Here is a 23,841-nt window from a genome sequence, read left to right on the forward strand (position 1 = left end):
TTACAACAGAAAGGTTATTTGACCAATTTCATCTCATGGACATTTCTGATTTTCAAGTTATACCGCATGACACCCTGAATGGACGTAGCATAGCTCACGTTATTGCCGTACATGGTTAGAATTTGAAAATGGACATATTAACTGGCCAATTCCTGCAAGACATTATTAAATACACCGTAGAGTCGTTTAATATCGAGATACGTCTTGCAATCTCGACATAGCTGTAGGCTGGTCTTCGAAATAAAAAATCAAACATAAACAAATACATACCGCAGGCTGCATCATTTGAGGCGTGCGATAGCACGTGCACACCTCCACACACACCTAAAATGTCTGAGGAGTGCGATCAATCACACCCCATAAAGTAAGTTTCACAACTGAAAGTTGTGCATAGCTATCACACGCCTAAATTACTAAAATTAAGGTTTTAGGAGTGTGATTGACCACACGCCTGAAATTTTCAAATGATGCAGCCTGATACCAAAGTTATCAATCAATCACTAAATTGTTCTCTCTCTCTATCCACGTCACAGATTGTTAATATAATATGAGAAATGTGAACTGTTATTACTTATATTTGAAAAGAACACTTTAACGATGTAGTAATCACTAAAAAACTAATTAGCATGCTTTCAACGAAGATGCCCAAATCACAACAACATTTTGCACGCGAGGAATTTTTTAGTAGATCTTTTTACCGTGAACCGAAAATAATTAAAAGAACCTGGTTTCCTTATGAATTTGAAAAGGGACAGGGTGTGCTAGGTGCGGTGCCTAGAAGTTTAACGCGGCCTCCTAGCGCCTAGAGCGTGTGCTTGCAATAAATAATAAGGAAATGGAAACCAGGTCGACTAAGCGCGCGAATTATTTTTATCACGTGACTTGAAGCGTAATAAAGTTGTAAAATTTTAATGATGGACACAAGAAAGTTACGAGGAAGTTTGCATGCGTTTTGTGTGTTGTGTAAAACTGCTTATAATTTGGCTGTTTTTTTAATTGAAAGGATTGCAATGTTTACTGAACTTCTAGTTTGATGGATGAACTTGTTCGATAAGAATGATACCAAGAATTTCATTCAAGGTTTGTTTTGATTATTTTACAGATCCGGTGTCGAGATTGCAAGACGTATGTCGAGATTAGACGATCCTACGGTACTTAGAATGTCTAGTTTCATGATTTTGAACCCTTGAAATAGACTCATAAGAAGATTTTCATGTCATGAAACTGATAGTAGATTTATTACAATTTTATACCGTTTTCTGTCATTTTACGCGTTCACCGAAATATCAATATTTTTAGTTTTTGTAAAGCCTTAGGTCTAAAATTTTCAGCATTTGATTATATTGTATATAAGAACATTTGTACAAAGTTTTAGAGAAAACTGACAGTTATTTTGGATTTCATGATGATTTTTGTGAAAAAATAATATTTTTACGTAAAAATTTATTTTTTATTTTCAAACTTGAAATTCCTGCTGACGTCAGCAAAATAAAAATTTGAATTTTTTCTTTCTTTCACCTAAAATTTTTTTACCCAGCTTTCAGAAAATATATACTTTATAGGGTGTATTAGCAACCTTTCAAGAGATATCCCCCTTATACTGAAGGTGTGTAAAATATTTTTCGAATTTGGAAAATTATTAAAACCACTAAAGAGTTAATTTGACCGTTGTCCGTTCGTCTGTTACAAGCTTTTCTCGGGATTGGCTCATTAGTTTTTTTTTATTTTTTGCACAATGATACAAAATAGCAATGCCTGAAAAGTGACGGAGCCCGATTTTTGAAAAAAAATTTTGGGGGGCAAATTTGGGCCAAAAACTACCTAAAAATAAGGTTTTTTGGACTTTGTGCAAAATTGCTTCATTAGTTTTTCCTGATTTTTGGCAGAAAGAAAGATAGAGTGCAAGGTACCCTAAAATGTGGCTGAGTAATTTTTCTTGGAAAATTTTTTTTCGTCGTCAAATACGGATTTTCTCAAATTTGGGCCAAAAACTACCTAAAAATAAGGTTTTTTGGACTTTGTGCAAAATTGCTTCATTAGTTTTTCCTGATTTTTGGCAGAAAGATAGAGTGCAAGGTACCCTAAAATGTGGCTGAAGTAATTTTTCTTGGAAAATTTTTTTTCGTCGTCAAATACGGATTTTCTCAAATTTGGGCCAAAAACTACCTAAAAATAAGGTTTTTTGGACTTGGTGCAAAATTGCCTCATTAGTTTTTCCTGATTTTTGGCAGAAAGATAGAGTGCAAGGTACCCTAAAATGTGGCTGAAGTAATTTTTCTAGGAAAATTTTTTTTCGTCGTAAAATACGGATTTTCGTTTTTTGGGGAAATTCCCTTTTACCATTTTCCTGTTAGCAGCTTTTCTTGGGATTGGCTCATTAGTTTTTTTTAATTTTTTGCACAATGATACAAAATAGCAATGCCTAAAAAGTGACGGAGCCCGATCTTTGAAAAAAAAAAAAATTTGGGGGCAAATTTGGGCCAAAAACTACCTAAAAATAAGGTTTTTTGGACTTTATGCAAAATTGCTTCATTAGTTTTTCCTGATTTTTGGCAGAAAGATAGAGTGCAAGGTACCCTAAAATGTGGCTGAAGTGATTTTTCTTGGAAAATTTTTTTTCGTCGTAAAATACGGATTTTCGCAAATTTGGGCCAAAATGTGCCTAAAAATGAGGTTTTCTGGACTTAGTGTGAAATTGCTTCATTAGTTTTTTCAAATTCTTTGGACAAAGATAAAAGGCAAGGTTCTCTTAAACACGAATGAAGCCTTTTTTTCCGGAAAAGTTTCTTTGGCCGTAAAACTTGGATTTTCTTATTTGGGGAAATTCCCTTATGTCATTTTTAGGGAAAAAGAACATTTCTCGCGATTGGGTCGATATTCTTTTCTAATTTTTTGCACTTTGATGTAAAATGGTAATATTTAAAATCTGATGAAGCCCGATTTTCAAAAAATAATTTTTTGGGGCAAATTTTGGCCAAAATGTGCCTAAAATGGGGTTTTCTGGACTTTGTGTGAAATTGCTTCATTAGTTTTTTCAAATTTTTTGGACAAAGATAAAAGGCAAGTATCTCTAAAACGTAACTCAAGCTGTTTTTTCCGAAAAAAAATGTTTGGCTGTAAAATTCGGATTTTCTTATTTGGGGAAATTCCCTTTTGTCATATTTAGGGAAAATGAACATTTCTCGAGATTGGCTTGGTGTTTTTTCTTACTTTTTGCATAGTGCTATAAAATGGTAATATTTAATTTCTGATGAAGCCTGATTTTCAAAAAAATAATTTTTTAAGCAAATTTGGGCAGAAAAGTGCCTATATTCAATCTGCTCATTACACTTTCTTACTCTCTTGCTATTTGTCCTATTTTTATCTGATTTTGGTCACCAGGTAGGTCCGTTCAACATGTTGCTTGTTAGTTTTCAAGAGAAGCAAATTTAATCTTTCTTCTACAAGATTACACTTTAATATAATGCCAATTATGCATGTAAGTTTTATATTAATACTTTCTTTTTGCATATGTTTTGCACACTTTCTAAGGGAATTTCACCACGGCAATTCGGCCACCATAATTTTTGCATACAATTCAATATGGCGGATGGAAAGGCGAAAAGGTCTATTCTTGATATGTGTAAGTCAAGATAACGTCATATTTTTTAACGGAAGTACCCAAAAAAGCCGGTTTTTGACCTCTGTGTTTCTATTTTTAGTAACAGAGAGAGGTCAAATCCCGGCTTTTTTAGGGTGTTTCCGCTAGAAAAATGACTTACGCATATCAAGAATACCTGAATCAAGTTCAAGCAGTCAAGAACAAGTGCAAATTAGGATATCTTCGGCAATCTCTCCTACTTAGGAGAGTATCTTAAATTGGATACAAAAAAGTATCCAAAATAGCAATCAACATCCTAATCAGTGCGTCACAAACAGCGATATTTTGATGATCGCATGGAAGCGCCTCAAAACACCGTGTTTTTTTTAGTTTTGTCTTGTTTACCCAAACGCTTCAATCTCGCTTAGGCTTAGGGTCAAGACTAGAACTCCCAATACGAGACATTTGCCTGGCCGAAAAAAAATCATCATCGTCAATTTTGTTAAATGTCAGAATCGTTTACTCACTGGAAATACGCAACTTTCTGAAGTTTCGTTTTTTTTTCGGTTGTGCTTCATTTTAAAAATAACGAACATGAAAAGTTACCATCAATCCCGCGAGTAAAAGAAAGTATTCTGACTAGTCTACGAAAAGTGCGCTCGCGCGGCGAATAGAATATCTCGCAAATTAATATTCGCGACTTTGGCTTGGAATAAAAGGGTTCTATTTGACATTTTCTTTGATTTTGTTAAAATCGTTTTGAAAAAATAACCTGATTCTACATTGTTGTTAACCTAAAAACCATGCTTTTCTGAAAGATTGTGTCCTACAACTACAAAAAAAATTATTTAAATGTTTTTACATTTATTTCCCCTGTTTTTATTAAGGGGACCGTCCATATTCATTTGACAATGCAAAACGTCAAATTGACCTTATCCTCTGAACCCCCCACCCCCCACAGATAACGTCAAGCGATTTAAGTACTGATGTATACCAAAAGTTGTAGCCATTTTTCATCAAAGTCCGTACTTGGTTGTACCCGTGCGTGTATGTGTTTTTTTAACTAATGACCTTTATTTAAAAAGAAATTAAAAGCTCCACTTGGCGCTAGGTTGGTGCTGTGCTTTAGGCGTGCCCACCTTCTTTGTCCACTTGTGCGATGTGGTTCGCTCGATCGCGCAAACAATGAAAATATGATGTAATGATATCATAGCGCAAACCAATGGGATTACCGTGAAAAAGGGTAACTTGCATCAGTGGAGGCTAACATGCATATACCCCAATTCACAAACTTGTCTGGTCATGGTTTTCTCACCTTGTAATATGAAAATCAAATTTAAGAAAACATGTAATTAATTGAGGAAAGATAATTATAATTACCATGAATTGCGTTTCCCAAATGACCTCACTTTTACACGCTTCATAATCTGACATCTTGTTATTTAGAATTTTCAAAAGAATAAGTCGCGATTACGTCATTAGTCCAAAATATGATTTGCTGATAGATATGAGCCTGGTTTCCCCATCCACTCGGTAAAATATTCACCACCCTTCAGCCACCCTTGAGAGACAGGGGCGACAAAAAAAAGTAAGTACGCAACCTTATGGAAACCACCTCATTTTGACATTTTTTTTAAACAAGTGGCGAAAACAGGGGAGAGTGTGCAGAGGAGAGCAGGCAAAAGACATTTACAATCACGCTCTTCGAAACTTGTGACATGTTGTTGTGGGAAAAGAATGATTCTGATCAAAGGTACGTTTTTCTATTGTCAAGTAATTTTGTCATAATGTTTCCATGTCAACACTTTGAAGAGAAGTAATACTGCTCTAGTTGGTCTGTGAATTGGGGTATATGCATGTTAGCCTCCACTGATGCAAGTTACCCTTTTTCACGGTATGCGAGCAGCAAATTTTCATGTACTTCATACACGAATATGTTTTCGAAAGCTTATAAAGTATAGTGTGGTTGGTGGTTACAAATATCCGCGATTTTCACAAAAAGGTATACCTTTGATTTCTTATAACGTCAAACCTAACTTTTGAAAACCCCCCCACCCCCTCATAACGTCAATTTGACGTTTTGCGTTGTCAAATGAATATGGACGGCTCCCCTAAGCAATGATTTTTCGGATAGAACCTTTTTATTTTTAATTCTCCCAAAATTGCTAGAATAAAAAAGTTCTATTGTCAATTTTTCTTAATTTCTTAAGGGTGTTTGTATCCATACGCCTTATATTCAATTCTTTGGCCATTTCCACCAAGGACACATTTAAAGAAATGCATACAAGTGCATTAAAAGTGAAATTTGGGTGTTTTTCAATGATTGTGCTAAATAGAACCTTTTTATCCAAATTGAATAGAACCTTTTTATTTTTGTTGCTTCTTACCGGAAAATAATTGCACGATTGGCAAAATAACATCTAAAAGGTTCTATTTGCCTGATAACCGGGTGCGCCACGAAAAGTTTCTCCCTTTGAAACTAATTTTCTCGAAATCTAAAAATTTTAAAAGAACCATTCCTTTTTCATTGAAAAGAAGAAAGATAAACTTAAATTTTGATGGGTCATTTGCTAAATTCGATTCATTAGATCAAAAGTTATGCTCAATTGAATGAAAAAGTTACTTTCAGAAAGTGTTCAAATCGTTAAAAATCAACCTATCAAATTTTTATTTTAAAATTGGCAATCACAATAGCCTTTACATGATTAAGAGCATTTTTCAGTAACTAAACACATAAATTTTGAAACTGAAGGGTCAAAAGGGTTTTAAATCTTCATCAAAATCACTTTAATTTACCTTTACCGAAATTTTCCTCAGATTTTTGGTTCTAGACTGGATAAAGTCTATGTAAAAATACATCAAAATACTGGTTTCGAGGTAGATCCAGCCTACCTCGAAACCAGTATTTGATGTATTTTTATGAATTTTACCCGATTTTTTGACGAATTTTCTTCATTTCATTGAAATTCAACCTTCCTTTACACAACAAAAGGTCATTTAGACAGCTAATTTTAATTTTTAATGACTGAAACGAAAATACTGATGTATCATGTAATTATGCTTCTGTTTGATTTGATAGGTCGACTTTTAACGTTTTCGGGCACTTTCTGAAAGTAACTTTTCTATTCAATTGAGCATAACTTTTGATCTAATAAATCAAATTTAAGAAATTACCCATCAAAATTTAAGTCTGTCTTTCTTCTTTCCAATCAAATAGGAATGGTTCTTTTAAAATTTTTAGATTTCGAGAGAATTAGTTTCAAAGAGAGAAACTTTTTTGTGGCGCACCCGGTAGAACCTTTTTCTTCCAACGAAAAAGTCAAAATTGGGGATAGAACCTAGATTTATCTTCTTAATTTTGAGAAACTGAAAAAAGTAAACAGTAAAATAGTGTGGTCGTGTTACAAAAATACAGGCTGTTTGTAGGAAAAAAATAAGATCTAGCTGAAACTTTCTCTGGACCTTCTCTATAGGATGCTTATACCTCAGGAAAAATAAAATCCCACTGGTGGAACATCCTTTTTTTGGGCAATTTCTATTTTCCCCAGGCAAAATCCTAAGGGCAAAATTATTTGAAAATTTCAAACTTATTTCCAGACAATATCATGTATACCACTTGAAAGCTCTCGAAAAACTATATAGAAGACTTTTAAACGGTTATAGCCATTTTCCTTACCTAACTCGAGATATTTCATGCGCAAGTTCCACTTTTCGTCACATTTTGGTCTAAATTGACCATAAATAGCATCTTCTGCGTGAATTATCTTGAGTTAGGTAATGAAATCAGCTATACCCCGTTTAAAAGGCTACGCAAGCGAGGAAATAAAGCTTGAATGATACATTTCGAACGTAAAAAGTAAAAAGATTTGATTACCGTTTTAATGACGTCATTTTTAGAGGGCTTTACGAACGAAATCATGCTTTTACAAGTAACTTCAGTTCAAGTAACATGTGAACAATAGGGACCATTTTTTTGTGCTTGCGGTTTCGATCAATAGATTAAAGCTGGTTGGTTAAAAATAACTCGGAAAGCTAAAGGAAGCAAAAATTCCCGAGTTAAAAAAATGGAAAATAACTCGGAAAGCTAAAAGGAAGCAAAAATTCCCGAGTTAAAAATTCAAAAATAACTCGGAAAGCTAAAGGAAGCAAAAATTCCCGAGTTAAAAAATAGAAAATAACTCGGAAAGTTAAAGGAAGCAAAAATTCCCGAGTTAAAAAATGGAAAATAACTCAGGTAGTTACCGGAAGCAAAATAAACCGAGTTATGGAATGTAAAATGAAGCCACTAAATTCCAAAAATGACATCATAACTCGGGATAACTCGGTTTTATCGTAACTCGGTTTTTTTAACTCGGAAAAAATAACTCGGGAATTCCAGGCCTCCTAAAAAGTGTCATAAAAGTTAAATTTTATTCAAAGTTTGAAGTTTTACAGCTTTTCTAATTTATTAAGAATTTTTTGCGAGCATAAACTTTCGCAAATGGCCCTTCCTAGAATTTTTAAAGACATTTACTTTCGTGAAAAGGGCCAAATTTCACAAAAAAATTAATACCATGTGATTGGAAACTTGCTTAGCCATCCATTTCAAAACAAATGAACTACATAGCTTTCACTTGCAGCTCTACTTTCCATTTCAAGAAATTGTGTTTGAGTGACAAAGCAATCAACAAAAGAAACCAATAAAACATTAAATAGAAAAGCTGTACCGTGAGATTGGTAACTTGCATATTTTACTTTTTTTATATATCCAGACGGTACAGGCTACATCATTGAAAGTTCCAGGCGTTAGGTCAATTACACTCTTAAAACCTCAATTTTAGTAATTCAAGCGTGCGATTAGGAGTGCTTTGCACAACTTTCAGTTGTGACATTTTAACACTAAGAGAGGACACAAAGAAATTAATTAGCTTAAAATTGGCTAAATTAAAAGTAGAACAACCAGCCAAACTAGGAAGACTACAACAAAATGCTAAACAAAAGAGGTATATATACATAAGATTAAGAAAAAGGTGGTTGTTAAATAGTTGCTTGAAGCGAGAGAATGCTTTCCTAGGTATCAAAACAATTGGAAAAAATAGATTTTACTTTATAAATTATGTAAATAGAGATAAAATGTTAATCTAGTGTAAAAGTTCCGACGCATTTATATACCTTATATCTTGTTCTTGAGTTTCCTGTCCATACAGGTCTACTTTAGGCATATAAACTCTTTCTCGAGCTGAAAGCTTCTTGATGCCTGCCTGACGCAAAATTTACACCATAAACTTTTGTGAATTTAAGGACATAACCCTTTTCGCGAGTATAAATTGTGAATCAAGACATGAAAATGAAAATTTTGACATGAAAATGAAAATTTTGACATGAAAATTTTATAAAAACTTCTAACTTCTTTATCCCTGGATAAATACTTCTTGAGTTAGATTGAGACATTTATCTTTTAACTTATGAGGCTTAAAATCACAGGCTAAAATGTACCATTAAATTTTACATTTTTTTCAAGTTAGAAGTTTTACAGATTTTTTATTTTGTTCAGAATTTTCCCAAGCACAAACTTTTGTGAATGGACCTAGTAATGGTTTTAATAAAAGACATAAGCTTTTACAAAAAAAGCTAAAACTCCCAAAAAAGGCCTTGGAACATTGTGAAAGTTTTGACTTGAAAAAGTTTATACGCCTAAAGTAACAATATAAAAACAAAACTCTGTGTATTTTCAGGATGTCAGTAAATTTTGAAAAGCTAAACTTTGGAAAGAATTCCGTCACTGAGGTTGAGCACACAATTTTCACTCTAAGTGATGGAGTCCAGCTTGGAATGAAGTTATGGCTGCCATCTTCTGTTGATCAAACATCATACTTTTCAAGTCTTTTGACCGGTGACACTGAAAAATGGAGCAACCCCATCTATTCTTCAGGCGAGGGATCTCCATTTGGACAAAAGTTTCCTTGTATTTTGGAATATCTTCCATATGCCAAGGACAGTTCCATGACACTTTCCAGAGATCATCAACGTCATCCCTGGATGTGCTCACATGGTTATGTTGTATTACGTGTTGATCTTCGCGGGACTGGTTCTTCTGGAGGCTATTATTATGGAGAATATGAGCAAGCTGAAATGGATGACTGCATTGAACTCATCAATTGGCTATCTGTACAAAGCTGGTCAAATGGATGCATTGGAATGTACGGTAAAAGTTGGGGAGGTTACAATGGTCTACAAATGGCTTACAAACAGCCAGAAGCTTTAAAAACCACAATCTCTTTGTATTTGACTGATAACCGAGCAACAGACGACGTACATCACCAAGGGAATACTTTGATTCCTAATGGTCTATTGAGTTGGTCCAATTTCATGTATGCTATAAATGCACGACCTCCTCACCCAAAGTATTTCAATGATATCACTGCTTGGAAGAGATTTTGGTTGGATCGATTAGAAAATAGCTGTGAATCATTCCTAGGTGATTGGTTGGCCCATCAAGATCCGAATGACTCCTTTTGGAAACATGGTTCAGTTTGTCATGATTATGATAAAGTAAAAATTCCCATGCTTATTATTGGTGGTTTAGGAGATGCATACTTAAATGCTATTTTGCGTATGGCAGGCAAACTTAACGACGCATCACGATTTATTATGGGCCCCTGGGTTCATGACTGGCCTGATGTATCAGTTTGCGGTCCAAATATAGATTTTCTACAGCTTTGTTTGTCCTGGTGGAATCAACATTTGAAACCAGAGGTGCAATCACAAACTCTTGAATTACCTCGATTATCATTTTATCTAAAGGATTCTCACCTTGCCAATGAAGTGTTCAGTGACGCTGTTGGAAAATGGATCGGTTTCCCTAACTGGCAAAAATTGCTCTCAGATTACGAGAAATCGACACCTGATTCACTTGCTAATTCACATTTGAGATATCTATATATCTCGTCATCAATGTCTGTCGAATATAAGAAACCAACTGTCACTGCAGACAAGATTGAATTAAAGCCTCATGCTTTGCAAGGGGTAGATTGTGGTGAATGGTTTACTTCTGATTACGGTCTTCCTGGTGACCAAGCTCAAGCTAACGCATATAGTGCTTGCTGGAAAAGTGAGAAATTAACCAACGATTTCGGTTTTGCTGGATTTTCAAAATTTTACGTTTGTATTTCAGCTGAGAAAGCTGGCAGTTTCAATTTACAGGTTCGAATCTGTGATGAATTTGAATCTGGTGAATCAACATTGATCACTAAAGGTTGTTTGAATCTTTGCAATCATGAGAATGGATGGGTTGGTCATTTCTCTGGTGATGAAACCATCTTTGAAATTGGTTTAAATTGCACTGGGTATACTGTCAAACCTGGTCATTGTATCCTAATCAGTATCTCACCAAATTATTATCCAATGATGTATCCAGCTATCAATAACCAAGGTTTATTTGTCCACCCATCCAAGTCTTGCCTTATTATTCAATCAACTGTGGGCGAAGAATCACAGCCTTACCTACCTTTTGACAAACCAAAACCTTTGTTAGAGTTAGATTGCGAAACAACAGGTGGGCATAAGCTTCAGATGTCTTCAGAAAAAGTCGATCATAACTCTTATCTGTTTAAAACCACATCTGATGAAGGCATGACAAGATTCCCCCATCTTGGCTACGAATGTCACAGTAGAACAGAAGAAAAATATTACACAGATGAGTTAGTAACATATGCCAGCATGGATGGTATCAATACTATTGAATCCAATTTCGATATCGGGAATAATGAGAAAATGAAAACCTTCATTGAAGCTTATGAGGAAATTAAAGGAGATGACAGACATTTTCGAATCAAGGAACACTTGAAAGTTTCAATGAATGGAGAAATGTTGGTTGAGAAGAAGAACACACGAATTATACCTAGGAAATATGTGTAGGATGTTTTATGTATGCGATTTGTTCTGTTCTGTTTAGCAACCAATGTAGTTTGCTGGACATGCTCATTAAAAACGGCAAGTTTTTGAGGTTTTTGTGACATGTTATACCAATGTTACTTAATTTAGCTATTATCTTTCTAACAATAAATGGTGCTTTGTAAGACTTGGCCTGATGTTTTATGTTTCGATTTGCTCGATTCTGTTTAGCGAGCAATGTAGTTTGCTATACCAATGTAGTTTGCTATATTTAAGATATCATGATCTAAATCACGCCTAGGTCTGGAAAGAAAGAGTTTGAAAGATTTTGATTTCGAATGAATTTTACCAGAATTAATTTGAATAATTAAAATTCCTACCATTCCTTTTTTTATTTTTCAAATATTATATTGTTTTATTATTGTATGTATTTTTTAGGACTTTAATGCGCCGTCGTTTAATCTAGGGTTAATTTAAGGGTTTTTTCAATAAATGTGAAAGGGTATGCCTCGTTACTTTAATATTTTACAATAATTTTGGTTTCTTTTAATAAAGCCATTTCGATACTACTACGGACGTTTGGCCTAAAATGGAATTTATACGTTGACATATTTCATTTCACGCGAGCAAGTGTCTGTACCTTGAGCTTAATTCATTCTGTTGTTTTTTTAATCAGCAAGTCAGTTTTTCAACTTAACTCTGAACCTTGGTATTCTTATGTATGTTGTGCTTATAAAATTCAACAAGCATATGACTTAGCAGACTTAGCTTTGATCATCGAGCTTGTCTGCCCGAAATACAAAACGTCAAAGTTTTTCGTTTTTACGTGTATCGCAGGTCTTTAACTTGTTTTAAATTTATAGGAGATTGTACTTTTTTAAGCATTTTTAAAATTTTAGTCTTTCGTTTTTCTTTTGAATATGAATTTTTTAAATGTGTGAAGTTGTTCTTTGTTGTTATTAATCTGCCTGTTTACTGGCTGGCCCTCTTTAACAAAAACATTATCAAGTCAAAAATTTGTCAGTAGAGGATCCAATGTTCAATACGCTTCAATTTGAAAGGGATGAATTTGTTATTTTTCATTGGTTTTTCAGACATCGTTTATATACATTTACTTTGACAAATTATCTTCATATTCTCATATTATCTTGTTAAATAGCCAAAACATAAAAAAATTATCAACAAAATGGAGAGAAGGACTGAAGAGGTGATTAAAGACGTCAAAATGAGAGCCAGACCTGGTGAATATTTTTAACTTTTTTAGAAATGATAATCGATATAAGAATTCATGCTATCCGTGTATCAATCAAGGCATTTCAAATTTTCATTCCTTTAAAAATAGTTACCAGAGGCAAAGGTTGGTATTTCTCGGCGAGAGGGGCTATTAATAACGACGAACGAAATTAGTCCTCAAACTTCAGAATTGCTTTAAATACCCTCTCATTTTTCTTCAGAACTGAAAAGCCTCGAAGGCTGGCAACGACTTGGTTACGCTGATTCATTTGACGCTTCACTAAGCAGGCCGTGTGATAACGTGCCAAGGGTCGATTGCAGTACTTTATCACACCAAGATTTTATTGAACAATATGAGAAAAAATGTAAACCTGTTGTATTAACTGGATGTCAGAAACACTGGTTGGCCAATAGGAAGTGGACTTTAAAGGTGAATAATACACTATGGGTAGGAATTCGTAAAAGAAAATCTCCAAACGAAAAATGTTCCAAAAATTGTGAAAATCTACTTTCGTACTCTCTTTCGATCGTTATTATAAAGGCCGTTGAGATGTTGATTTACATTACAAAATGAGATGCACAGAGAAAAATAGCACAACATTAGCTCTAAATTACTTGAAGGTGACTAAGTGATATTTTTGTTAGACCCTAGCGTTTGATCATTAACCCCAGTATGTGAATCAGCCTGCCTTCTTTATTTAGCTTACATTTTTTCTTATCTGATGACTTGCTTCTCCTTACGAAAGATGCCCGGTTCTGTATTGAATGGTCTATGAGTCGTCTCGTTAGAACCGTCTTACGCTTTATTTTCTGGATCAAGTGCGTTAATCCGGCGCGAACCACTAATGGCGGATTAACGCACTTTATCCAAAAAATATAGCGTAAGACGGTTCTCTGATCCTTGATCATTAGTATGCAAATCGACTTGCCTCCATTAAGCTTTCACTCTTTACTATCTACTACTACCATAGAAACTAGCGAAGAAATATCGCAATCAAAAGTTCAAAGTGGGCGAGGACGACGATGGTTATTCGGTGAAAATGAAATTCAAATATTATTACGAATATTTGAAAGGACAGAACGATGACAGTCCTCTCTACATATTTGATGGTTCTTATGGCGAGGTAAGGTTTCTAACTAAAAAGTTAAGGACTCAGAACTGGATTAATCGTTTTGGTTATTATGGTAGTTTTGGGTTCAATCTCTGGCTGGCTATCTGCTAAATGCTCAGCTTTCTAAAAGAAGGATCAAGGGTAAATGTAGAAAATCCAGGCAGAAAATCCAGGGAGAAAGAGTGGCGCCCTCACCCTACCGTTTCGAAAGAGAAGCCTTCGAGCCACCTTGTATTGTGGTCGCAAGACGAGCTCAAGGATCTTCTTCAATTTTAGAAAATAAATTCACAAGATTTCAAAGGAGTTCTTCTCCATTAGTTTGCTTTATATAAAGTCTACTTACTTTTCATTCCAGCCTGTTTTTTTTTTCGGTACTTGAGAGTAAGACTAAGATATTAATTTATATCTTCGTAAAGGCTGTGCCAGTAATTTTCGCAGATTATCTTGTGTAGCCACACAAGGTAGGTCACATGTGGAGCAATCAGACATGCTCGGAGATTATGATGTCTTTTCCGCCTCTTTTTTTTTATCAAGCATTCACGTAAAAGGAAGTTGCTACAAGATTATGCACCTCCAACTTTCTTCCAAGACGATTTGTTTCGGTATGCAAGCGAGAAAAGAAGACCTCCTTACAGGTTGGTTGACAAAAATGAATTGCTTATCTTTTGAAGTTTGGTTTCTAGCCTGTTGTTTGGTACCACATTGTAACATTCATACACATGGTTTGGGTACCCCCCTCTACAAAGTTATGTAGGTGTCTTCTAATCTTGGTAACTTTTTAAATTCTTCTTTTGAATGAAATGTTTTTGCTGGAGTGTTTTACAGGCTTAAGATTTTTAATTCAGAATTAGAAAAATTTCTAAAAGACATCGTAGGGGGATGGCATTATGAATTTGCTGGGATTGAAAATTTCCTCAGTTCAAGGTAGAATTTATGAAAATTTAAGGCCCCTGAAAAAGTACTTTTATAGTTTCATGTTTTTGAAATAACACAAGCTATGACCTCAGAAAGCTCTTTACCGAAATGTTACAAATTTTCTATAATACAGGTGGGTTGTGATCGGACCATCTCGTTCGGGTACTGGAATACATATCGACCCTCTGGGCACAAGTGCTTGGAACGCGTTGTTAAGCGGACATAAGTGGTGGGTCATGCTACCGACGGAAACACCCAAACACATGATCACCGTACCTAAAGGTCTCTTTATAGAATTGTTTTGAGTAGAATGGATATGAGTCATGATAGCGTGTAGATAGCTAGAATATTTATCTTTTTAATTTCAAGTTTAAGAAGCTAACTCCAAAAAACTACTTTATGCAAATAGATTCGCCATAATTCCACGATTCTTTATTATAGGGCTAAGTTTAATACCCTTCGACATCAAAAATAAATTCACCCAAGACCCCTTTCTCTTAACAAATTGTCGGCCGACATGTTTTCCTAAGGCATGATTTGACGACACTTCCTAATTTCTAAATGACCCTTTTTGAAGAGCTATAATTGCCAACCATTAAATAACACAATGTTATTATGTAACATAAACAACTGAACTTGCTTTTTCACAGGCGAAGGTCAACACCAGTCTGGAGAAGGCGTTCAGTGGTTCCAAAAAGTCTACCCTAAAATCAAAAGTCCAACATGGCCGAAAGAATACGCTCCGGTATGCAAATTTATATTTCTTTAAATTTCCAGAACAAGGCTTAATTTTAGCAAAAATCTAGTAAGAATAAAACAAAAGCCGAGGCTCGAAATGAATAAGAAATTTCTTGTAACAGCAGAAACATTTCGAGGAAACAATGAGTACCTATCTCGTTTGAAATACAGTATTGAATGGAGGATGGATGTTTCAGGCTTGAAGTAAGTTACATGAAATATTGAATATTCTTGACAAATCACGGTGGCATTACCTAATATTTTCTTCCTTGAAATGGGCGATTAAGTCTAGCAGTTTCATTTTGAAAACCCCTTTCTGAACCAAATCGGACTAAACATCGTTGGGCTTTTTTGTAGTTGGAGATCCTACAGAAGCCTGGGGAGACTGTCTTCGTACCCGGTGGATGGTGGCATGTCGTGTTGAACCTGGGTCAAACAGTGGCTGTTACACAAAACTTCGCTTCACCTACTAACTTTCACATCGTCTGGCACAAGACCGTTCGAAGTCGACCCAAATTATCTAAGTACTGGCTAAGTCAACTCAGAGTAAGTAGTACTGTATTTTTTGCCTTGTTTATGTATTAAAATTGAGTACAAATCTATTCCAATTTTCAAGGAAGAAGTTTAAACTTTTTCGGAGAGTTCTTGCGAAGTTGTGAATTGTAATAATGGCCTTTTTTAATTTCGCATCCAAGTATAAGGCTATATGCTGATGCGTTTTTCAAACTTGATGGCAGCCACTCTATAAACTTTTAAAGTACATGGATAAACTAATCTCGAAAATACTTTATGTGCAAATAAAATAAAATAAATACATCATTGAAGGGATAAAGAAGTGAATGGGGAAAACTAGAATCAGAGCATCAGTGGCTTAAAAGACGTTTGAAATTTAGAAGAGTAAAGTTAGGAATTGGACAACTAACCAAATACAGTATTAAATAAAATCAACTTCTTTTCATAGATGTATCGACCGGAGATAGCCAAGATAGCGGACCAAGTCAACATCACCGGTAGCAGTGGCATTGCATCCGATTCAAGTTCAAGCAGTTCCAGCAGTTCCAGTTCTTCCGAATCGGATACCGATTCTGAAGATTCTTCACCCGATTCGGTTTACGAAGATGATGATCGACGAGAAATTCGGGAAAACGGACAATCTTCTCCTAAAAGGTAATTCGGGTTTTTTTTTGCTGGAATCTTCGTTTTTTGCTTTGAAATTTCATTTAAAAACCCAAACTTATTTTCAAGAAGGTAAGCAGTCTTTTTCGCTCTCCACGTCCAAGAGATGTGATACCATTTGAATCCATTTGATTTCCTTTTAATCTTTCACGTCTGATAGACGGTGTGAAAAAACCTTGAAACTAGCGAAAATATTTTCGTCAGGCCGAGACTGTCATGCGAGTCCCATTTATATAAACTAATCTCTTCCATTCTTAGGCGAAAGACTGATCATGAGCCTTGAGCTGAGACATGTGTAATTGGTTGTTGGTTTAAAGCTAGGAGATATTTTTCATATTATAGATGAGTTTTTATAATTTATTAGCGAAAGCCTCCGTTCGTAACATAGTTCCTAAAATAGGACCAGACCGGTCAGGCGAAGGAAACTTATTTCGTGTCCATTTTTCTAGATATAGTTTTTTTTTGATTTTATTTATTTTTACTAATAAAAAAGGTATGAAACCACTAGCGATAGTTGGTGGAATGTTTTATAAAAAGCTTAGGTCTGAAAGACCATAACCGCTCACTCATATTGTAGTATAAAATCGGCACCCATGTTTTAGCACCCTTCTTTTCGTTGACTTGAGAAAATATGAACTCCTGCACAATTTCTAAACTCCGATTTCTCTAAAATGCCAATATTCAGGGGTCATTTGATTCTTAGCTTGAGCTTTTGCACTTTATTCAGTCCAATTTTCACTCCTTTTTGATACTACTTTGAAATAAGAAGGTTTGGGCTGGGATGAAGGGTGTGACGTCTTGATTAAACTGTTCTGTTGTGTAAAAATTTAACGAAATATAAAAAAGAAATATTCTTTGCGTTCTGGTAAAATTCTATCATTGTTGTTATGATTCTTAAACTTCAGACGAGCTAGAAATATCTGTCTGTGTGAATGATTATGGGTTCTTTAGTTTGGTATGATTGGAATTTAGTGTCGTCACAAAATAGTTTCTTCAATTATTGGCAGAACTAATTGTACTGGTGCAAATTTGCTGCGTTTTAAAAACAATTCTATGTTTCACTGAGATTTTGGCTTCTATTTGTTTCATTATATTTTGTTTTTCCTTTATTTTTAGCAAAATAAATCAATTGAATCTACTTGTGTTCTGTAAATGACTATGCCAATAATTGATCCATTTATGTGTCAGAAGAACTGAGAAGGCTTCCAGGCCCGGAGGGGGCACTCGATTTCTAAATGACATTATGTGTCGCCAAAAAAAGTTGGCTTACAAAATTGCCTTTAAAGACGGCACATGCCGTGGGTCGGACCATATGAGTGCCTCGGGCAAAATGGCACCGAACATAACCACAATGGGATCCAACAGTTACATCAGTTTATTAAATGCATACAAAGACGGTTCAGCAAGAAATTGATCATCCTTAACGTTGAACCAGCTCAAAACATTTGAAGAAGCTGTCATCATAATGGTGTTTGTTATTGGGACTCAATATGGATCCTTCAAGGTATGGTCAAGGTTATTCTGGATTCACTGTGAGAGACAAGTCTCAAATCTTCGCGAGAAATGAATAGTATTTCATGTCACTTTAGATCATGTATTATAGGATGGTTCCATAATTTGTGAAATACTGTTGGTTCATCCAATAATGAACCGTATCGTATGGTAAAGCGCTATTTACAGTCGTTTACGTGTTTCTCATTGCAGTGACTTCCGGGGGGAGGGAGTCAGCCACATTGACCGACAGATATGTGCAGCGGTTAAGGGTATGTTTTCACATAGATTTCACATTATTTTTGATACTTGGGCCTTTATGGAAGCCCAAATGTTCAAAAATATCGCAAACCTAGGTTTGCGCTTTGTAAACCTGGAATTATGCTTTAAAACCTAGGTTTACACTTCGTAAACTTGGGTTTACGCCCTGAACAAGGTTCATGAAAGAATGAGTATTGATTGGTTAGTAAAAAGACCTAAACCCGCAAACCTAGCGTAAACCTAGGTTTGCGATCTTTTTGTGCATTTGGGCTTCCATAGGGCCTTGAGAGAAATTGAGAGGGGGGCAGTAACGATTTTATCCGCGGAAAGTTGATTGCGGGCATGCGTAAACCCGTCCATTTATTGAGATTGGAAAACAAGGCTTCTGCCCTATATGAGGAAATATTTATAATTAGAACAAGAAATCCTATTAATATACGAACTGAGCGTTTCCGTAACACTTTTTTTCCGTACTGCATATCTCAGTGGAATGTTCTGGGAGGTAATATACGAGATCTACCTTCAATTAAAACTTTCAAAAAAGCAATCTATGAATTTTTGAGACCAAGCAATCTCATGTTTTTGATGTTCCTGACATTCAAGGAGTGATCTTTCTTAATCGACTTCGGGTCGGTTTCAGCCATCTCAACGAGCATAAATTTAGACATGGCTTCCGCGACACTTTAGACCCTTTCTGTGGTTGCCGAACTAACTCTGTTGAAAACACTCAGCACTTTCTTCTGCACTGCTCTATATATTCCCATGTAAGACAATCTTTGTTCGACAAACTTCAGACCCTAGGCATTATTTTTCATCCGCGGCTTAACCCTCCTTTTTTCTGTCGGCTTTTATTATATGGGGATGAAAGTTTGACTTCAAATCTAAATAAATCTATTCTTTGTTCTGTTGTTGAATTTCTTAACGAAACTGGAAGGTTTAGCGGTGCTTTATTTTAGGCTTTTACCTAACAATGGTAGCTTCCTTCTCCAAGATTTTTTCTTTATTTACTTATTTATTTATTTTTTACATAGTCTTGTACCTCTGGCGATATAACGTTAGTTCCTAGCGAGGGGAGGGACTATATTTTATGTTTAAGTAATATGTTTTGTAATATATGTTCGTAGTGTACACGTGTTTTTGTCTCAATGAAGAAAAAAAAATATTATTATTTCCTTCAATCTTTTTGAAATCGAATTTGAAATAATCAGTTTTGTATAATACAACCAACATTAAATGTATTACGTATTATTGAAAATATTGCTGACAAATAAATAATGATGAATTATTATGTGCAAAATTACCTGGAAATAGCTCATTCAACAAATTACAGTTATAAAATATAAAATATTATAAATTTACTTTTTGAAAGTTATATAGACACTTTATTCCAAACCCTGTTTATTCAGATTGAAATAATCTGCTAAATTACTCCGGGCCACTTATCGGCGCCATCCAGTCTATCAAAAAGCCATAAGTGATCCCAGGTTTAAGCTCTAGATGATTTTTGAATAGTGACTCTGAATTAGACTAAGATGCTAAAGCTTTCTAATCCCGTGGGGGGGGGGGCACTGGATTTTGAAAACGACCGTACGTTCGGCCAAAAATCAGGTCTCTAAAACTGGACCCTTACAGTGCAGGAAAAATTTGGCTAAAATCAACCCTTATAGTGCAATTTTTCAGGGCAAAGTTTTTTGAAATTTCTCAAATTTTACCTCAAAATTTGGTATTTTCTCAAATTTTATACCCTTACAGTGCACTTTTTCCCACTTGCTCACAAATCAACCCTTTCCAAAGTCCAAAAAACCTACCCTTAAGGGCCGCACGTCCGGTAGGTCACTTACCTGGAGTGCCCCCCCCCGGGTTTCTAATTTCTTCCTGTTTGAGAGAGACGAGCTGGGTAAATCTTCCAGCTATGAAAGAGGGATTCACATTTCCATTATGTTATTACGAATCTACCTAACTGTTATGTATTAGGCTTTCTAGTCCAACCGCAACCTCTATTTTGCCAATCGGTCCCTCTTGGAGATGATTGGCCGAAATTATCAAGTTGTTGCTCAATAAAGCTTTGAAAATCCACGCCATAATTTCGTCGTCGTTTGTTGAAACACATTACTCTGTGTACCACATACAGTGTATAATTTCCGTATATATTGAGTCTGTTAATAGTCAAAACATTGCTCTTCAATTTTTCTTCTTCGTTATCGCCTTCGGTTCAAAACCACTACCGTCACTGAAATGACGAAATTTCCAGTATTAAAGTCAAGACAAAATGTTCAACCTATCCAGCATATTATCATCTAACTGATGGCACTAGATAAGAATACCTTGTCGTTTATAAACGCTTATAAAGATAAAGCCTGATATACATGAGGACGAGGTTGAACAGTCGACCAGATTAGACTTTCGTTCATTCATCTCTACATTCTCATTACATTTCCGGTCAACCTCGTCCCCTTTATTTACGATACTTATGGACGCCAGAGAATACCCTGGTGTTGGCTGATGCGAGCCCCCCTCTCAGAGGGGGAACTTTTCAAAACAATACGTCATAAAAAAATCTGACGTTACAAAGTTACATTGCTGTTGGACGTAGAGCATCTGCGTTAAAGAAAAATGCAATGGTTTTAAATCCAGGAACAAATGAAATCTGACGTTTAGCTTTTGAATTCCGTAATCTTAGGCGTTCGAAAATAAACAAACAATGCCAGGGTATTTTTAGCGCTATCAGTAAGCGTCAAAAGGCAAACAATACGCAGGGAACGAGGTTGATTTCCGGTATGTTAGTAGACATGAGACCCACCACTGCGTATTTTTCATGATGGTATGACTTTAAGATGTTAAGCGCTGTCCATACTTACTAGAGAGCCCCCTCACCAAGTTATGTTTAGTACGCAAAGAATCGCCCAAATCACGCCATCACGCCTTAATTTTCCCATTTTTCCTTATTCCACCCCTTGTTCACGCCAACATGAAAATATTTAGAACAACTCTTATCTCGCGAGAAGAACGCCCCGATCACGCCATCATGAAAACTACCGAAGGTCCTCTAAAATAAGTCCAAGATTCTTTATATAAATCGTGCTCCGCATATTCAAGACACACCTTATACAGATTTTACTGAAGAAATCTGTTACCTGAAACTGTGTACGGTGACTTTAATGTAATCAGAATCCTCAGCAATTTGTGGATGATTTGCTAAGTATTCTTCCCTGATCTGAAAAGTGAAAAAAATAATGCTCTTTTCAATATTCATTTTCAGATACTGCAATATAAAATAGTATCTATGTTCAAGCTTGTCATAACACACAATTCAAAAAAGCAAATAGCAAATTTTTAAACTTTAGAAGGTTGATATTAACCCAGGGTAACACCCTGTATTCGATCGATATGTGCTGGGATATGTAAATGAAAACCTTCTTCCCTTACTTACCCCTTTTTCGAGTTTTTCTTTCAAATCCATTGCTTTTTGTGAATTTAAATCCTTCAACTCCGTCGAAAATCTTTCCCCATAAAACTGTACCACTGTGTCTGCTTTTACAGCTGAAATTGAAATTAAAATTCCTTATGACGAAACTATCAATGAAAGCTTCTTCCTTGAAAAGGAAGAAATACTCGTTACGTCATTATAAATCAGTCAATGATCGAATGAAATAGTATTTAGAATTTACTGATAAGGGGATGAGTATATGTATCCTCAGATACTTAGCCTGAAATTCGAAATTAGTGAAATAATCAAAAAGACAAATATCTCACATTGACAGGGTTTCAGGTCACATTTTTCAGATTTGAATTTGTCTCCAGCACATTTTCGTCCACCGTAATCCGGTTCGGGATTATCACAAGTTCGAATATAAGATCGGGAAATCGGGATATCTTCATATTGGCAAGCACCTTGGCATTCAGAATACAGAGACCAAGAACTCCAACCACCGTGTACTTGAGAAAAAAGAAGACGGAAAAAAGTTATTTGTGACGATTCTCATCAGCTATTAAATACAACTTTGAAAGGTGAAATGATAAATGAAATCAAATTGATTCCACCTCGTTAAGGACAAAAACATTTGCAAATCCTAACATCATTAGCATTACAACCTAGTCGATATAGTAAGAATGACCCGTTAAATAGGATGTAACTAATAAGTAGCCTATTTTTCTGCGCAACAAAAAATTCCAGTTTTTGGTGAGGTAAGATGGGATGTAGGAAGGATGTAACACGTTTATTGAAATGCTGGTTCGGAAACATCTGATTTTTATGACAAATGAAACCATTCAGTATTCCCTTCTCCTTAAAGCAATATAAATAAATTTCTTCACCTGGACATTTTTTGGGTTCACCACACTCTTCGTATCTGACTTCCGGCCCTTCACATTTACGACCGCCATTTTGGGGAACCGGGTTATCACATTTCCGGGTGGAATTGCGCATTCCATCACCACAAGTGACATTACACTCACCAAAACCCGTCCACGTCGACCAATTGCCCGGAACTGTAAGAAAAGGATTAGATTTTCACAATATCCCAAATAACATTTAAAAAAAACTTTAAGTGTAGATCTAATATGCGAATATTCAAACCTGGTAGAAAAATGACAACAGCCCTAGCAATGTATAGAATACGAATGGGGATTATGATTTCGCGTGAATTTTTTATTCGCAAGACGATAATTTAACACGAAAAAAGTATAAATTCTACAAAAGATCTTGTGCTTAGACGTATCAAACGTAAACTATTTTAAACAATACCGCGAATTGATATCACAGAAACAATACACGCTGAAAATACCACGAAAAGAGAGTGCTTCTAAGAATATCAGTTTGAAAAGCGACTAAAGAATATCTTAAGAATACCTTGAGAAAGAGATTTTGTGAATTGACAAGAATATAGCCCGACTTACTTGGGCAGTCCGGAAGATCACATTGCTGTTTATCGAACAGTGTATGAGTGTCATCTGCTGACACAGTCTTACGAAAACGCATGCGCGTTGCTTGACCACAAGTAGCAGGTAGGGAGTCAGATGTGTGAACAACTTTACATTCACCGAATTGACTCCATTCTCCAAACTCAAGCTCGTCTAATTAAAGAATAACAAAACACTATTAAATAAATCTTTTATTCCCTTTCTCCCCTAATTTCAATATCCTACTCTTGCTACTAGAATGTCTAATATTGAAACTTACCACTGGGCACGCAGTCGCAGAGTCTCTTTTGGCCAGGTGGCGAATTCGCATCACAGTTAAATTCAACGGGAACTTTATTGAAATCAAGACAATTGCCATCCTCATTAATAGCCGGTTCGTAGAGATGTTCATGGTCGGTGTAATCTTCACACGGTATTCCTGCAGCGTCAGCAATATCTGATCCATTCTTTTTCATGAGGAAATTAGATGCAAGGTTTTGTTCATGGCAAATGTGTGTACAATTCCCTTCTTCCATTCGAAAACCTTGTTTATAAAGAAAGAAA

At 35.4% G+C, this 23,841-nt stretch overlaps 3 protein-coding genes across 3 annotated transcripts; 2 read left to right on the forward strand and 1 right to left on the reverse strand.

Annotated features, from left to right (window-relative positions):
• Nucleotides 1-9,180: 9,180 nt before the first annotated feature.
• LOC136802352 (cocaine esterase-like) lies at nt 9,181-12,326 on the forward strand. The gene has a single exon (XM_067059079.1). It carries the CDS (start codon nt 9,296-9,298, stop codon nt 11,474-11,476), a length of 2,181 nt encoding a protein of 726 aa, XP_066915180.1. The 5' UTR covers nt 9,181-9,295; the 3' UTR covers nt 11,477-12,326.
• A 268-nt stretch (nt 12,327-12,594) lies between these two features.
• Nucleotides 12,595-17,191, forward strand: LOC136802353 (bifunctional arginine demethylase and lysyl-hydroxylase PSR-like). Its single transcript, XM_067059080.1, has 9 exons — nt 12,595-12,693; nt 12,907-13,115; nt 13,657-13,809; nt 14,332-14,432; nt 14,846-14,994; nt 15,363-15,457; nt 15,808-15,996; nt 16,412-16,617; nt 16,885-17,191. The coding sequence occupies exons 1-9, from the start codon at nt 12,639-12,641 to the stop codon at nt 16,907-16,909; spliced, it is 1,182 nt and encodes a 393-aa protein (XP_066915181.1). The 5' UTR covers nt 12,595-12,638; the 3' UTR covers nt 16,910-17,191.
• Nucleotides 17,192-19,462: 2,271 nt separating this feature from the next.
• LOC136802354 (thrombospondin-1-like) lies at nt 19,463-23,817 on the reverse strand. The gene is made up of 6 exons (XM_067059081.1): nt 23,558-23,817; nt 22,693-22,866; nt 22,132-22,314; nt 21,809-21,918; nt 21,513-21,592; nt 19,463-20,608 (listed from the first exon to the last, which is right to left on the reverse strand). The coding sequence occupies exons 1-6, from the start codon at nt 23,811-23,813 to the stop codon at nt 20,560-20,562; spliced, it is 852 nt and encodes a 283-aa protein (XP_066915182.1). The 5' UTR covers nt 23,814-23,817; the 3' UTR covers nt 19,463-20,559.
• Between the last annotated feature and the right edge of the window lie 24 nt (nt 23,818-23,841).

This window comes from Clytia hemisphaerica, unplaced genomic scaffold, assembly GCF_902728285.1.
Source record: "Clytia hemisphaerica strain Z4C2 unplaced genomic scaffold, Clytia hemisphaerica genome assembly, whole genome shotgun sequence".
Lineage (NCBI taxonomy): Eukaryota > Metazoa > Cnidaria > Hydrozoa > Leptothecata > Clytiidae > Clytia > Clytia hemisphaerica.